Source organism: Gallus gallus, chromosome Z (assembly GCF_016699485.2).
Source record: "Gallus gallus isolate bGalGal1 chromosome Z, bGalGal1.mat.broiler.GRCg7b, whole genome shotgun sequence".
Lineage (NCBI taxonomy): Eukaryota > Metazoa > Chordata > Aves > Galliformes > Phasianidae > Gallus > Gallus gallus.
Window position 1 is genome coordinate 26,234,238 of NC_052572.1, and position 14,744 is coordinate 26,248,981.

General features: G+C 39.3%; 1 protein-coding gene across 4 annotated transcripts in view; it reads left to right on the forward strand.

Moving 5' to 3' along the window:
* DOCK8 (dedicator of cytokinesis 8) overlaps nt 1-14,744 on the forward strand; it is an 83,056-nt gene that overhangs the window by 9,285 nt on the left and 59,027 nt on the right. For 2 of the 4 annotated variants that reach the window (XM_040656265.2, XM_040656266.2), the window contains exons 2-4: nt 7,716-7,818; nt 11,840-12,015; nt 14,473-14,544. In XM_040656265.2, coding sequence (XP_040512199.1) covers nt 7,716-7,818; nt 11,840-12,015; nt 14,473-14,544 — 351 coding nt within the window. Of the gene's footprint in view, nt 1-7,715; nt 7,819-9,048; nt 9,108-11,839; nt 12,016-14,472; nt 14,545-14,744 lie in introns of those variants that run through there. The other 2 variants (XM_046905728.1, XM_040656267.2) reach the window with 2 other exon arrangements.

Below are 14,744 nucleotides of genomic sequence, written 5' to 3' on the forward strand. Positions count from 1 at the left end.
CATTTCAGTCACAGTGTAAAAGCAGGTGTGTATGATCACTAATGGTTTTGAAATTGCTCTTGCTGTGGTAGATGATCCAAGATTTTGGAAGCATTTTAAACTGTTTAGCAAGCAATAAACAAATTAACAAAGATTAAGCCCTAGCTGCAGAGTATAGAATCTTCTGCAGAGTTCAGGGCATGTTTTTTAGATGCCTTTTCTTCAAGCATCTCAACTGAAATGAATGTATAAGGAGGACTCATTGTGAGCACACAGCAAATACTCTGAGCCAACCACATAACATCATCCCTAGATAAACAGAGGTTAATCTGTATAAAAGATCTGTATACACAATGTTGAATGCTGTTTAACTTAGTGGGCAGAACAATTTAAAAAATATATTGTGTTCACAAAAATTTATCTTCTGTTAGCATCGGAAATATTCATTAGGAACTTTGTATTGATGTATAAACTCCAATGATCAATTTAAGTCTATGGGAGTGTGACACATAAGATTAATGTATATACATTTCTTTGCTATAAGTACCAATATGCAAGAATCATTACGCCTACAAACACTTCTGTTATGAGAACCCACCATCAAATAATGCACACTCTTCTCATATGCATGTTACCTGTGGAGAACAGTGACTAAAAAGCACATTAAAAATGGGTCATCAGGACCAAATCCTAAATCTTCTGTTCCTTTACATGGCCAGAAAATATGGTTGTCCTTTTCTTCCACTGCTAGGATTAGAACTCTAGTTAGTTAGTTAATTAGTTAGTTAGTTATTGTATGCTTATGTTTCTTCCTGAGTCAGAAGCAGGAAAACTGAGCTGCAGTGAAAAATCTTCACTGAGTGAAGAAGTAACACATGACCTGGGACAAAAATAAAAATTAACCTCTTGCCTGTTTTTATATGTAACAAGCTGCCAGTATAACAAAATCAATGATCTTTCCTCCTTGACTTCTTTCTCTACTCCTGCACCATTTCCTTTGAGAAGACTGTGGTTACATTTTGGCTGTGTTGAATAGGATCGTTATTGCCTTAGTTGATACAGACTCCTCCTAATGTGGTAGACCCCCTAAGCAAATGTGTGCCAGAGGATGTACAGGGAGCTGCCCCTGTGCTGCCAGGGAAATAGCTGCTAGTGCAGACCAGCCACTGCTGTAAGCAGTAACAAGGCTGAGCTCTGCTGCTTTGAGGACTAATTAGAAGCTTAGAAGAAAAACAGGCAGTTCCACTGACGGCAAAAAAGGAACTCCTAAGCAATATTCCCATACTTGCTAAGTATCTGGACTGTTGCCCAAAGCTGTGTGTTGGTGTGTGGGAGTGGAGTATGGGGGTAGGTACAGCTTTTTCTCCTCCAGAATTTTTGATTGCTTGTTTTTCAGTAGTAACTAGAGAAGTCATGTGAAAGGCAAGTCCTGCTTGACCAACCTGATCTCCTTCTATGATCAAATGACCTGCGTGGTGGATGAGGGAAAGGCTGTTGAAGTAGTCTGCTGAGACTTCAGCAAAGCCTTTGACACTGTTGCCCACAGTGTTTTCTTCTGGAGAAGCTGGCAGCCTCTGGCTTGGACAGGTACACTCTTTGCTGGGTAAAGAACTGGCTGGATGGCCGGGACCAGAGGCTACTCATGAATAGAGTTAAATCCATCTGGTGACTGGTCACCAGTGGTGTTCCCCAGGGGTCAGTACTGGAACCTGTTCTGTTTAATATCTTTATTGATGACTTGGATGAGGGCATTGAGTGCACCCTCAATAAGTACACCAAGTTGGGAGGAAGTGTCCATCTGCCTGGGGGTAGGAAGGCCCTACAGAGGGATCTGGACAGGCTGAATTGCTGGACTCAGGCCAATGGGATGAAGTTCAACAAGTCCAAATGCTGGGTCCTGCACTTGGGCCGCAACAACCGCAGGCAACGCTACGGGCTTGTCTGGAAGACTGTGTAGAGGAAATGGACCTGGGGGTATTGGTTGATGCTCAACTAAACATTAGCCAGCAGTGTGCCCAGGTGGCCAAGAAGGCCAGTGGCATCCTGGCTTGTATCAGAAATAGCACTGCCAGCAGGAGCAGGGAAGTGCTCATCCCTCTGTATTCAGCACTGGTGAGGCCACACCTCGAGTACTGTGTTCAGTTTTAGGTCTCTCACTACATGAAAACATCAAGGCCCTGAAGCATGTTCAGAGAAGTGCAGTAAAACTGGTAAAGGGTCTGGAGCACAAGTCTTATGAGGAGGGGCTGAAAGAACTGGGATTGTTTGGTCTGGAGAAGTGGAGGCTCAGTGGTGGTGTTATCACACTCTACAGCTACCTGAAGAGAAACTGTAGTGAGGTGGGAGTTGGCCTCTTCTACATAACTAACAATAGGACTAGAGGGAATGGCCTCAAGTTACACCAGGGAGATTCAGGTTGGACATTAGGAAATCATTCTCCAAGAGGGTGTTTGGGTGCTGGAATGGACTGCCCAGGGAGGTGGTGGAGTCACCATCCCTGGAGGTGTTCAATAACCATTTACATGTTACTGTTACATGTTACACTGAGGGATATGGTGTAGTGGGAAATACTGGTGATAGGTGGGTGGCTGGACTAGATGAGCTTAGAGGTCTTTTCCAGCCTTGGTGATTCTATGATTCTATGATTAATGGCTCAGAAATAGAAAAAAGGCTACTGGAGAATGTTCTGATCAGTGTCATCTGGAAGGGATTATTCCTCAGGGTAGCCAAGACTGAATAATTTACCTGTCAAGCCGAAGTTTTCACTATTTTACTCTAAGATTTTCTTATGTATATACATTTAATCTAAGTGTTTTGCCACCCTTGGAGATGGTTCTTATAATCCCTTTTCATTTCATTTTCATCTTTCCTTGCTGTCATATTATGTAGCTGTCTCTTGAAGAAGACAACTCACTGTTCCTCGGAGTCTGCTGGAAGGGATTGTCTAGGTGTTAAAATTTACTCTTCATGCTTTCATCTACTGCATGACTTTTAATTTCATTTGGATAACTGGATCAGTAGATGTGTGAAGCATACCTTTAAGATCTTTTTTTCTTCATATGAAGCTTCTGATTTTCAATTAACAGATGATCTTCAAAGCTATTCTTTTTCTGTTTTCTCTATAAATCTCTAGTTGTGTTTAAGTTTTCATGGTACCCATAGTACAGAAATTTCCACTGTCCTTAATTTTAAACAGATTTCAAAGAACTATACTGCTGAGCAGAATTTGAGGTGAAGCTACAGAACTAGCTCCTTGCATTCATACCATTTTAATTACTTGAACCTAGTGGTGTTCAACCACAGATGTAACTTATATTAGAGAGACAGAATAGATTGCTGTTTTATTTTCCTTTCCCTACACCTTGTTGAGCCCAAAACTGTAACCCAGATTGTCACATCTCCAAGCCTGCAATGACCTCTGCCTTGCAATGCATCTCAGAATTTGACCTACAAATTAAATTCAATTTAAAAAACCTACAGATGTGGTCTGTTACTTCAGTTGCAATATTGATTTAATATGTTATGCAAATTGTATACTTCTCATTGAAGAGTATTTGTGAAATGCAGGCTATGTCTCAACTTTCTGTCAGCAGTTCAGGAGAACTGCTGGAGGATCATAGCTGCTGGTGGGACAGACACTGACGAGTTTCTCCTTAAGCAGAATAGCACCGATGTTGGGGTTTTTTTTGCTATCCTGCTATCCCTTTGGAATGGGTCAGGAACTCTGGTGAGCTCTGGCTTCTTCAGGATTTACGCTAGAGGAGTTCTGCATCATTATTCAGGCTGGCCACATCAATACGTAGTGAAGCAATGAAGTCCAGTTGATGTTATTTTGCTTCAATACCACGGAGCAACCAATGATGTAAAGAACCTGGGAGAGCTTTAGTCTGCAGTCTTCTGTTTTTCCTGGGTTTATGCTATCTAACAACACACCATAGCAATACTGACCAACTGTGAATTCAGCAGTGACTTCTGTGGAAAAAAAATCCCCAAAATCTATACCTTTCGCTTTTCCACTGATGATTCCTTTTTGTCCTTTAAAAACAAACAAACAAAAAAACAAAAAAACACAGGTACCAAAGTGAGCTGTCTGCTGGATCCCACCTCTGATCTGTGAAGGGAAACAATTGCCCAGCTGCAGCTCTCCTGGTTGTTCAGGGTTGTAGACTGCAATGTCACCAGATGGCTACCTCAAGTGTCCCACTGCCTTTTAAGTGGGAACATTTTTCCCAATTGCTTATTAAATGTTTTTTTACTTTAAGAAGATTGCTTCTCCCCTTTATGGATATGAATGCTCACTGTTTTCTTTATGGACACTGTTTTCTTTATGCCACCTTTTACATAGTTAAGGACATCTGCTGTCTCACCCCACAGTCAACTCTTTTGTAAACTGAACACATCCACTTCTTTCAATCTTTTCTCATCATCCTTCACAAACTATTTAACATTCTTACTGTTTTCTTTGGCAGGTTTTTCAGTGTAATTGTTTCTTCCTCTGCTGCATTCTTACAGTGTACATCAGCTTTAGCACTGTTTTTGGCTTAAATAAATAGAAATAACTTCCCTTTTTCTGCACTTAGGGTATTCTGTTAGTAAGTGTCTTGGTCTTCTTTCTCAGAGTGTCTTCTGCTGTGGGGTTGTTTATTTATACAGCTCATTTCCCTTTTTGCACTTCTATGTTTGATGTGTTTTATTCCTAAGTTCAGAGTTCTGCATTTCTTTTTATTGCCTGTTACTGTGCTGATTTCAGACTGTTTATGAGATCATTTTAAGTGCTAGTCTTGTTTTTCACAATTTATTTCAGTCTGATGTGAACCACAGATTTAATCATTATATTCATTATTACCATCATCAGTGCTGTAAAATAAGATAGTAGACTGGAACTAGGATGAAAACAAATTACTTTGCTCATTTACAGCAGTACATTGTTTGAAATCTCTTCACAATCTTCTTCCAAACTATGAATGACCACACCTTGAATAAGGGTTTTTTGTTGTTGTTGAGAAGGTAAGCATCTAGCTGTGATGACTCCATCAATACATTATCTTTTTATTTTGCTTATAGGAATCCTGTGAGGCATATTATCAAAAGCCTTACTGAGGCCAGTAAAACTATCACAGGAAAGTATTAAAAGGTTTAATGTGGCTGCCCTTCGATAAATCATGCCCTTTGATAAATCATTATGGTCTCAAGTTGCGCCAGGGGAGATTCTAGTTGGATGTTAGGAAATACTCCTTCTCTGAAAAGTTAGGCACTGGAATGGGCTGCCCAGGGAGGTGGTGGAGTCACTGTCTGTGGAGGTGTTAAAAAAATGTTTAGATGTTGTGTTGAGGAGCATGATTTAGGGAGAACTGTTGGTGATAGGTGGATGGTTGGATTGGATCATCTTTGAAGGTCTTTTCCTACTTGGTGATTCTATGATTCTATGAGTCCATGTTGGCTATTTTTCATTGTCTAAAAGATGTTTTCCTTATATCTAACCTAAATCTACCCTATTTATGCTTGAAACCATTTTCCCTTGTTCTATCACAACAGATTCCACTAGAGAGTCTGTCCCCTTCTTTCCTGTAGATTCCCTTTAGGTATTGAAAGGCCGCTCTCAGGTCACCTTGGAGCCTCCTCCAGACTGAACAGCCCCCGCTCTCTCAGCCTGTCCACACAGGAGAGGCATTCCATCCCTCAGGTCATTTCTGTGGCCCTCCTTTGGATGCGCTCCAACAGATCTGTGTCTCTCCTGTACTGAACACTCCACATCTGGATGCTGTACTCCAGCCAAGTATTCTTCGACTAGAGTGATTTATTTTGCAAATCCTTACTTCTGAGTATTGCGGAGCCTCTGGAGCACATCTTGAAAAACTTTTTTCCTCTCAGTTTGACTGGCACAGGTTTTACCAGCCAGCAAGTTTGGCCCCTTGTCCACATGCATGCTTCCTCTTTTGTGAAGAAACATTTGTACTATTTCCTGCTCAAAGATGACCCCGTACATGGTGTAATTTATATCCTTTCTTTTTTTGGCAGGAACTTCTGCAGTACACTGTAACCTAGGTTTTTGAACACGTCTGCTGCTAGATCTTCTACTTTCATCAGGGTAGCACAGGGTAGTAAATGACTTGTTCTGTTCAAAAGAAAATCATAATTTTGAATAATCTGAGCTTTATGTTATACCCCGTTACACATATTCACAATTAGATATTGTCTGTAGTGGGAAGATGAAAAGAATAACTGTGATATACAAGCAGTTTTCCTTTTCAAAATAGGGCAAAAATAATGAGGAAATACACAGGTTTCTTCACAGTTCCTGAATGGCTTCTTGCTTATATAATTACTGAATCGCCTTTAAAAAAATTCCAGTCTTGTCCTGCCTGGTATTTGGAATACTAGTGTTGACTGCTGACAGTGGATCCCTTTTCTTTTTCTGTAACTTCGACTTTGCTCTGTCTACAGTTGCTGCTGCCTCTGGAGTGGAACCACGTTGGTCTCACAGCTGGTGCAACCTCCAAGCAGCTGCCCTTATTTATGCATCTTTCATTTTAGGAGTCAGACCTAATACCTGTAATGAGATGCCCATAATACCTTCTGTGAGCTGCCCATCTCTTAACAGGAGGAGGAATGTATTCAGCACATTCTGGGTTTTGTGATACTTGTGAAGAACAGCAGTAGCCAGAAGTTACGTGTCACCAAACACCTTGATTAGTCGGGGAAATCAAGAGGCTGCAGGGGAGAGAAGGTGCAGAACAAACATGCAAACTCTGCCATGCAGCACCTGGTAGGTGTAAGACACCTACTAACTCCTGCTGGAGTTGGAAGAGAACCTCATGTAGAAGAGAAAGTCTTCTTTCTTCTGCCTTTTCCTCTCTCTGTGTTGGCTGCCCTTTTGGGTTGGCTCCCAGAAGGTTTTTCTTTTTACTTAGAATCTCCTTAACTGGCTCTTGTTCATTGAAAATGTTGTCCTGAGTATTCATGGTGAAACGTATTGTACTTATTTTGATATTTTTTCAGGAATGATTGTTCTTAAATCATACTAAATATTTATTGATTTATTTCATTGAAGAATGAGCAAGCTACTCTGATTACTGGTTTTGCACACTAGGTACATACAACTGTAGTATCACTCTAATATCTGAAAAAGTACTGGCCTCTTTTTTTCTCCCACTGAAGTAAACTAATTAGCTCTTAAGATGATTTTTTCTCAAGCATTTACCTGACACAGCGCAGACTGATTTTTAAATCCATGCTTTCTTTCATCTCATGTTGTTCAGAGCAGACTACACTATTGACATAAATCTGGGCTCACACTGTACAGTGAGTGGTCCTGCTTGCTTTCATCCATTGGTCAGTTACAGTTCATTAAAGTATTTTCCTCTGTGATGTTCATTAATCTTTCTATGGTTTATTCTGTAATTCTGTTTTGCAGAAACAAAGGTGCAAGTGTTGCTGCCAGAGTTTGCAGTCATATTTGACTTGAGGGCAAGGTTATTCTTTCTTGGATGGCCTTTCCTAGTTGCAAGGTTAACATAATAATAGAAACTTGTGGAAAGTGTGTCAGAATGTTAATTACTTAGGACTGCAAATTATTTTTGGAGGTTTGCATGAACTACAGTGCAAAAGGATTCTAGAATATAATCAAAATATGTTTCCAAACACTGGGACAGGACTCTAAATTGGCTGAGGTCTAGGGCTTGACATTTATATGTGGATAACTGTAGTTATAAGTTTTTTTCTCTGCTTAATTAAAGGTACTCCTCTGCAGAAGTAAGAAAGCAATTTACCCTTCAACCAGGCTTTGCACAGTTCTGTCAGCGTAGCTTAAGTACTCCTGGCTTTTCTCCTCTTCATCTGGTAAGTTCTGGGTTTGTCTTCTACATACAGGTTCAGCCATCTACATTATGTAATGTTTTTAGGCTAAATTAAGTGAGCTTCTTAGTCCATTTTACTTTCCACTGTATTCTTCCTAAATATATTCAAAATCCTCCTCAATCAGTGGGAAAATTACACATTTGAAAGAACTGGAAGTGGTCCTCAGAGTCTGAAAAAGACAGTCTGCAGTAAATCAAAGAGACGTAGTTAAGTGTTGGAGTATAATACAGCTGTGCCTTGCCAGAGACATTCAGCTCTGCTACCAAGTGAATGCATTGTGTAGGACCATAGGTGATCTGCGAAAGGAGGTTGGCGAGTAAAGAAGAAGAGAATAAAGGTGGAGCCTCAACAAGGCTTAGAATCATAAAATATCCCAAATTGGAAGGAACTTATAAGAATCACTGAGTCCACCTCATGGCTGCACAAAGTACCACCAAAATTCAGACCCTGTTTCTGAGTGCATTGTCCAGATTCATCTTGAATTCCGGCAGCTCAGTGCCATGACCACTGACCTGGGAAGCCTGTTCCAGGGCCCAACCACCCTCTCATGAAGAACCTTTTCCTAATATGCAGCCTGACCCTCCTTTGTTGCAGTTTCATGCTGTTCCCTTGGGTTGTATTGCTGCTGCCTGGCTTAATGAAGAATTCCCAGAGCCAGCAGCCGGAACTGTGCACTGCCTTCTTTTCAGTGCTGCTGAGTAAACATGTTAAGTGAAAAATGCTGAAATGTGTCTTGATTGGCATACACCTTATCAATGGTTATGTGGTCCAAATCATCTTTAGCCTACCATGCAGAAATCAGACTATATGACATTGCCCTTATGGCAAAAGGAAAAGTTGCCAGGTCTTCTTAATTGCCTTTCAGGAGGATGACAATTCTGCAAGCATGCTCTGCCATTCCGAAAAAAAAACATTCTTGTCTGAGTCTTTGATACTTTTTTTTGCTTCTTTTGGTTAAGACCCAGAAAGTAGGAGAGGAAGTCTTTGTGCACCAGTGATTGTGAAAAATGGAGAACAGGAGCTGTAAGCGTTTACTTCCTGTGTGTCAGGGCCTCCCGCCACAGCTCACTTCCTTAATCTGAAGTGCTGTGTTCTCTAACTTGCTGGTTGTGATTGTTCACCCTGGGGAGGCTGGGTTCTCTTCTGCCGGCGTACGGTAGCTTTAGCTCTTGAGAAACGCGGTAACATTTCATTTCCTGGATATTGCACCGTGGCTGCCATTTTGTGTGCTGTCACAATCCGCATGCCTCTAGTCCACTCTCCTTAAAAAGGTATGTTTGTGGTTATGCTTTGTGCCATTCTCTGTAGCATGATTTCTTTGCAAACCTCCACTGTGGAAACAGTATCTCTCTTTGTATCCTTTATACTTTGAACCTTAGAGAGACCATTACCCTCATTCTCATTTACCTTTTTCACCATCTTTTCCACTTGTCTCTAATCTGCAGTAGTAAAAAACATGCTGTTCCAGGGGTTAAAGATTATTATTGCCACCTCAACAAGATAGAGTTACAGGACATAATGAAACGTGATGTATTTGACTTGCTGGCACAGAAAATAGTGATTTCTGAAAGGATGTGCAGTGCTTAACTGAAAATTAGATTGTATTAAGCAACATTATTTTGCATGCAAAACATTTAATCTTCAACAACTGACGAGATATAAGATGTGTGTTTTTTGTTTTTTTTTTAATTGAAACTGTTTTGCTTTAATCTTTTGCATTTGGTTTTGTACAGCTTCATGTATATATTAATGCATTAACATGTAATATTTTACCCACTAGCAGTACAGTAAGTGAACTTCAAGGATATTGTCTGAGGACTACACTGAATATTAATGAAAAGTCAAAAGCTAATAAAGATCACTATTTGCTCATCACTCTTGAGCCTGTATGCTCAGCTCTCCGCTGGGTATAAATCAGGTCGTGCTTAACCTATAGTTTTGTGAACTTCTTCAGATGGCTGCTTCATGATTCTCAGTTTTAGACTTTCCCTGTGAGTAAGAAAATTCTGTTGATCCCTAAGGGGTAAGCTCTGACATTTAATTCCTGTGGAGATCCAATAAAAGAGGAACCTGTGGTTTATTTGACATGTGTCTCAGGGTCTCTACTCCATCATTTGCCACATCTGTTCTTTTTCAAATGTGCAGCATGCTTTTTTTCTAGCATATTTTTTCTAAACATACTTCACTTTTCTCCATGTTTCTGAGTTTTTATTAGCTGATCCCCTGTTACATTTCCAGAACACTAATAAGCTTCCAATGCTTGTATTATACCATATACATAATTTTTAATTAATCTCCCTATCTACAATGACTGATGTGGCAAAGTGTGCGTGAGCCATTTTAGTTCAGAACTACCGAAGCATTGCTACTGTTAAGCACCCTTGTACCTTTCCTAAATTGTAGAATTCTTCATTGTCCTCTTGTGATAAAACTTCTGTGTGAAACACTGTTTTTTACACAATTATTATTTACTTCCTACATCACTGTTATTTACTTCATACTCAAGTTGACAGGATTTTCACCTCCCCCGAGAGCCTTCCTTTAGTAGGACCCAGTAAAAATGAGAGAAGACTTCATGATTTTGGCCTGCAGATTGTATTTATGGACAAGAACACAGAAACATAAGAAGAATAGTTCCAGAATACTGGATGAGACTGTTGTCACAGTAGCATTGCATATAAAGGCAGTATCGTTATCAGGGACATCAGGAGCCTTGTTTTCCTCACACCCCATCATCAGAACCAAATAGATAGATTATCTGATCAAGATTGAGACAAACTGTTGTTGGCAGCTTCAGAAGGCAGTTGAGTGAAATGTACTGGGTCAAAGTCTTACAGCGCAATGCTTATTCTTTACAGTCAAGGATGATTTGATGAATATTTTTGGCTAAATTATTTCCTTCTAGTAAATTGATTATTGCAGGGTTGTTATTTTAGTGCTCTTTTTGTCCTTGCCATTAACTGCACTCAAGCTTCCATGGTGTTTCTGGAACTCACAGAACATAAAATAGAGTTTTCTAATGCTGTAGTTCTTGAACTGTTTGTTATATGTCAAGACAATGAACAATATGAAATGCTAATCTCTGTACACAGCTGGGCAGGTATTTTATTTTGTACATGTATATAAGCTATTTTTATTGACTGTATAGAAAGTAGATTTTTTTTATGTACACAAGAAAAAATTTAATAAAAACAACACATGAAGTTACATTTATGTGTATGTAGAACAGTTATAAGTACAATAACAAGAAAGATTTTTTGCCTCTGTTTTTGAAAATGAGCAGATAAAAAGAGGCATGGCTTTGTTGCATTCATGATTGGCACAGCTTGCAGTTGTTGTGAATAGAATGTTCTGCATAAAAATGGTTTATAAAATATAACCAAATAAATCTGCTCTCTGTCAGGGTGCAGTGCCACGTGCCTTAAAAATGGTGAATATCTAACAATTGCAATAACAATTTCAGTAGCTCCATATAATCTTTTGTGTAGTTAATATTCTAACTGTTGAAGTAAAACTAAAACCCAAAACAACAGAGAGGAGTCTGCATAACTATGACTACTATTGCCAGCTCCCTGCGAGCTCGCCACTGCCTGTCACTCTCTCTTGGAAACCTTGGCCCTGTTTTTGCTTGCTGCTGCCCTTTTGGATTGGAAGAGAGGGACCAAGTGCACTTCACAGGGGTCCTGCAGATTACCAGCATCTGTAAATGCTCAGCAAAGAAAACAGGTGCATATTTGGTTTTAGATGTAATACCCTCTTTTGCACTTTAAAATTTTCTCTTTTTCATCATTTCTTTTTCAGCTAATTGTTTTGTTATCAACTTTTCCCTGCACTCAGTGCAGTGGCAGAATACATAAGGTTAGAAGTCTGTTCCTGTATTTAATAAACATGGGACAGTGACAAAAAGAAATGAGCCTAAAAAACAAACAAACAACAAACAAACAAAACCTTTTAAAAAACACCTCTTTTGCTAAAACAAACACCTCTTTATTTCTTTCATCAGCCTTCCTTTTATGATGCAGTAGACCCAGTAGATTTTGAAGGCTTCCTAATGACACAGCTGAACAACTTGGACTCAGAAATGGCACATGAACTTGGTGATTTTCCTGAGGATGACTTGGACATTGTCTTTACACCCAAAGAATGCAGGACTCTGCAGCCTTCTATGCCAGAAGATGGGTAAGGAGACTTTTCCTCTCTCTGAAATGCCACAGATTTAAAAAAAATGTTGAGCAGAAAGACGTTATTGTAGACACCTCAATCTCACATCTGTCCAGTCATCATGCAGTAACTTTAAACGTCTGTACTTTGCCATTGATTCTGTTAGTCCCTTTAGGACAGTTAAAGTCTTGCAAGGACTTCATGGCCTAGAAGTTAGCAGCAGGTATGAGGTGGTAGTAGACCAGGAAGAACAGGGGAGAAGGAGAGGAAACCAGTATGAAAAATAATTTTATCACTGTGACTCCCGAGGGTGGAAGTTGATTCGTATAATCTCTCTTGTAAGACCAAAATTTCTTCTTCTTCTTCTTTTTTTTTCTTTAATTCCCTCTTGGCTGTTTATTACATGACATTGATTGGATCACTCAGTGTCTCTTATTCAGTATCTTTCTTGCTTAATAATCACAGAGTTTTAAGGAATGAGTTTCTGTTGATTTCTAGTGTAGAAGTCATTTCTGCATCCAGATAGATATAGGTAGATATTAATGAAATAATTAGGAAGCTTTCCTATAATATATATAATATAATATGAACAATGTATAATATATAAATATATAATATATTAAAAATATAAATATATATAATATATAATATAATATAAATAATTAGGAAGCTTTCAGGAAACCCGCTGTTTTCAACAGCTTTTAGATTAAAATATTTGTTTCCATGCTTTATACTGGTACTAGGCCATCCTCAAAATATTTAAGCTAGCTTGATAAACAGGAAAATTGCAGGCAGCAGAATTTTTTAGAATGACTAAAAATGGTGACTTGGAAATTTTGTTAGTGTGGTTTAGAAGAGTTCTATGCATTGTATGCAAAATACTCTCCAGGGATTGGCTAGAAATGGTACCCTCAAGTAGAACCACAAAAGCATAGCAAAGTTTGCAAACAGCAACAACCAGATAAACTTGAAGTGAGCATAGGTAAACCCCACACTGCTTTGTGTGCAAAGACAGCTAACGATGCATGTGTGTTTAGGGTGGGGCCTGGCTCCTTCCGTTTGTCTTCACTGTTTTTTTCCCAGCGTGCCAAAAGAGATGGAGGCTAAGATGGAATAACAATTCAGATGATTTTCATTGTGAACTATTTTCATTTCTGCAGACTACCTGAGACCATTTCTCTCCTATGCACACATTTTTCCAGGATCATTTTGTAATACACCTGTCATTTAAAATAGTAGTTTTCTGTTTCAACCAGATCATAATAGTGGTATTAAAATATCCTATAAGAAATCTGTGAAAAAATGAGGGTAGTCAGTAACAACAAATGTGCATTCAACATACTTTTTCTGAATAGAAAATCTCTGCTTAGGTGTTCAAACTACTCATATGGAAATTGGTGTTACACAGAAAATCCTGGTAAGGGATGCATAGTATGTTAGGGAGGAGAGCATTTAGGAAGGTCATGCTTCAGAGATTTGCATGCAGGCAGTGCAGCCTGTGGTATCTTCACGTGCCAAAAGCAGAAAGTAGATGCCACTGACTAGACAGGGTTAATGTGCTGGCTACTGACAAAAGTGTGTCCCATCTGATGTAGGAAGTCACCATGTGCTGCCTTAGCCCACCTTAGCACGCAGTGGTCTGCTTGTCTGAACCTCAAAGTGTTGTTAGCCAGCCTGGGCTGCAGATCTGTTAAGAGCTCTTGGTGGAAAGTGCTAAGAAGTGTTACACGTTTCTTCCATTCCTGCATCACATGTGTCCTCACTTCAGTTGAAGGGCGTAAAAAGTAATTTTGGTACAGGTCACTAGTGTAATTCAGAGTAGGACTAAGGAAATTGTGCTACAACATCATGACAGAGCATTTATGGAAACTGACCTTAGTTTATTACATTTCAGTGCCAATCAGCATCCATTCTCTCAAGCACTATTGCCAGCTCCCTACACTAACTGAGGCTTAATTGAAAATCATAAATTTACAGCCCATTTTCAGATCTCAGCGTTTTCTTGAGCTTTTGGAATTTTCTCCATTTCAGTGTAAAAGAAAATGACACTAAAGTCATACTAAGGAACTGTATTTTCAAGAGTACGTGAGCTGATGCCTCTGGAAAAATATCTCTGTTTGTTGAGACTTGTTAACAAGTTTTGGAAAAACATGGAAGATAGGTACCTGGTGTACTTTCTTTTGTTTTTCAGTACTTTATAGCAACACCTGTCATGAAACGCGTGGTGTGGCAAATGGTTATCTCTGTTAAATGCATGTTTGTTAATTTAGAAGCACAACAATCCAAACCTGCATCTCTGTACTCATGCAGTACACCCATTGTTTAAAACTGAAACGTAGCTTAGTAATACAATGAACACGCAGGAGTGGACTAATAGAGAGCCCTTTATCTCTACAGCATGTTTAGTTAAATTTCTTTTTCCTTGAGGCATGACCTAGGTACTAAAATATTTACCATATGTTGCTTTTTCCCCAGGGTTGAGCTGGATTCGCATGTGAGAGACTGTGTTCAGACCTATATCCGGGACTGGCTGATCGTGAATAGAAAGTAAGCTACCCACAAGTAGATGAAATAGAAAATGCCTTGTATGCTATTTTACATGGAGAAGACACATTGTTATAAATAATCTGAAAGAGTAACAGTTTGAATCAGTACCTGAAGATAGAAGTGGACTTCTCAGTAGTTTTACTCTACTGTTTTGTTTGAGATGGTGGGCTATTGCTAAGTATTTTTGTAGCTGCTTCTTA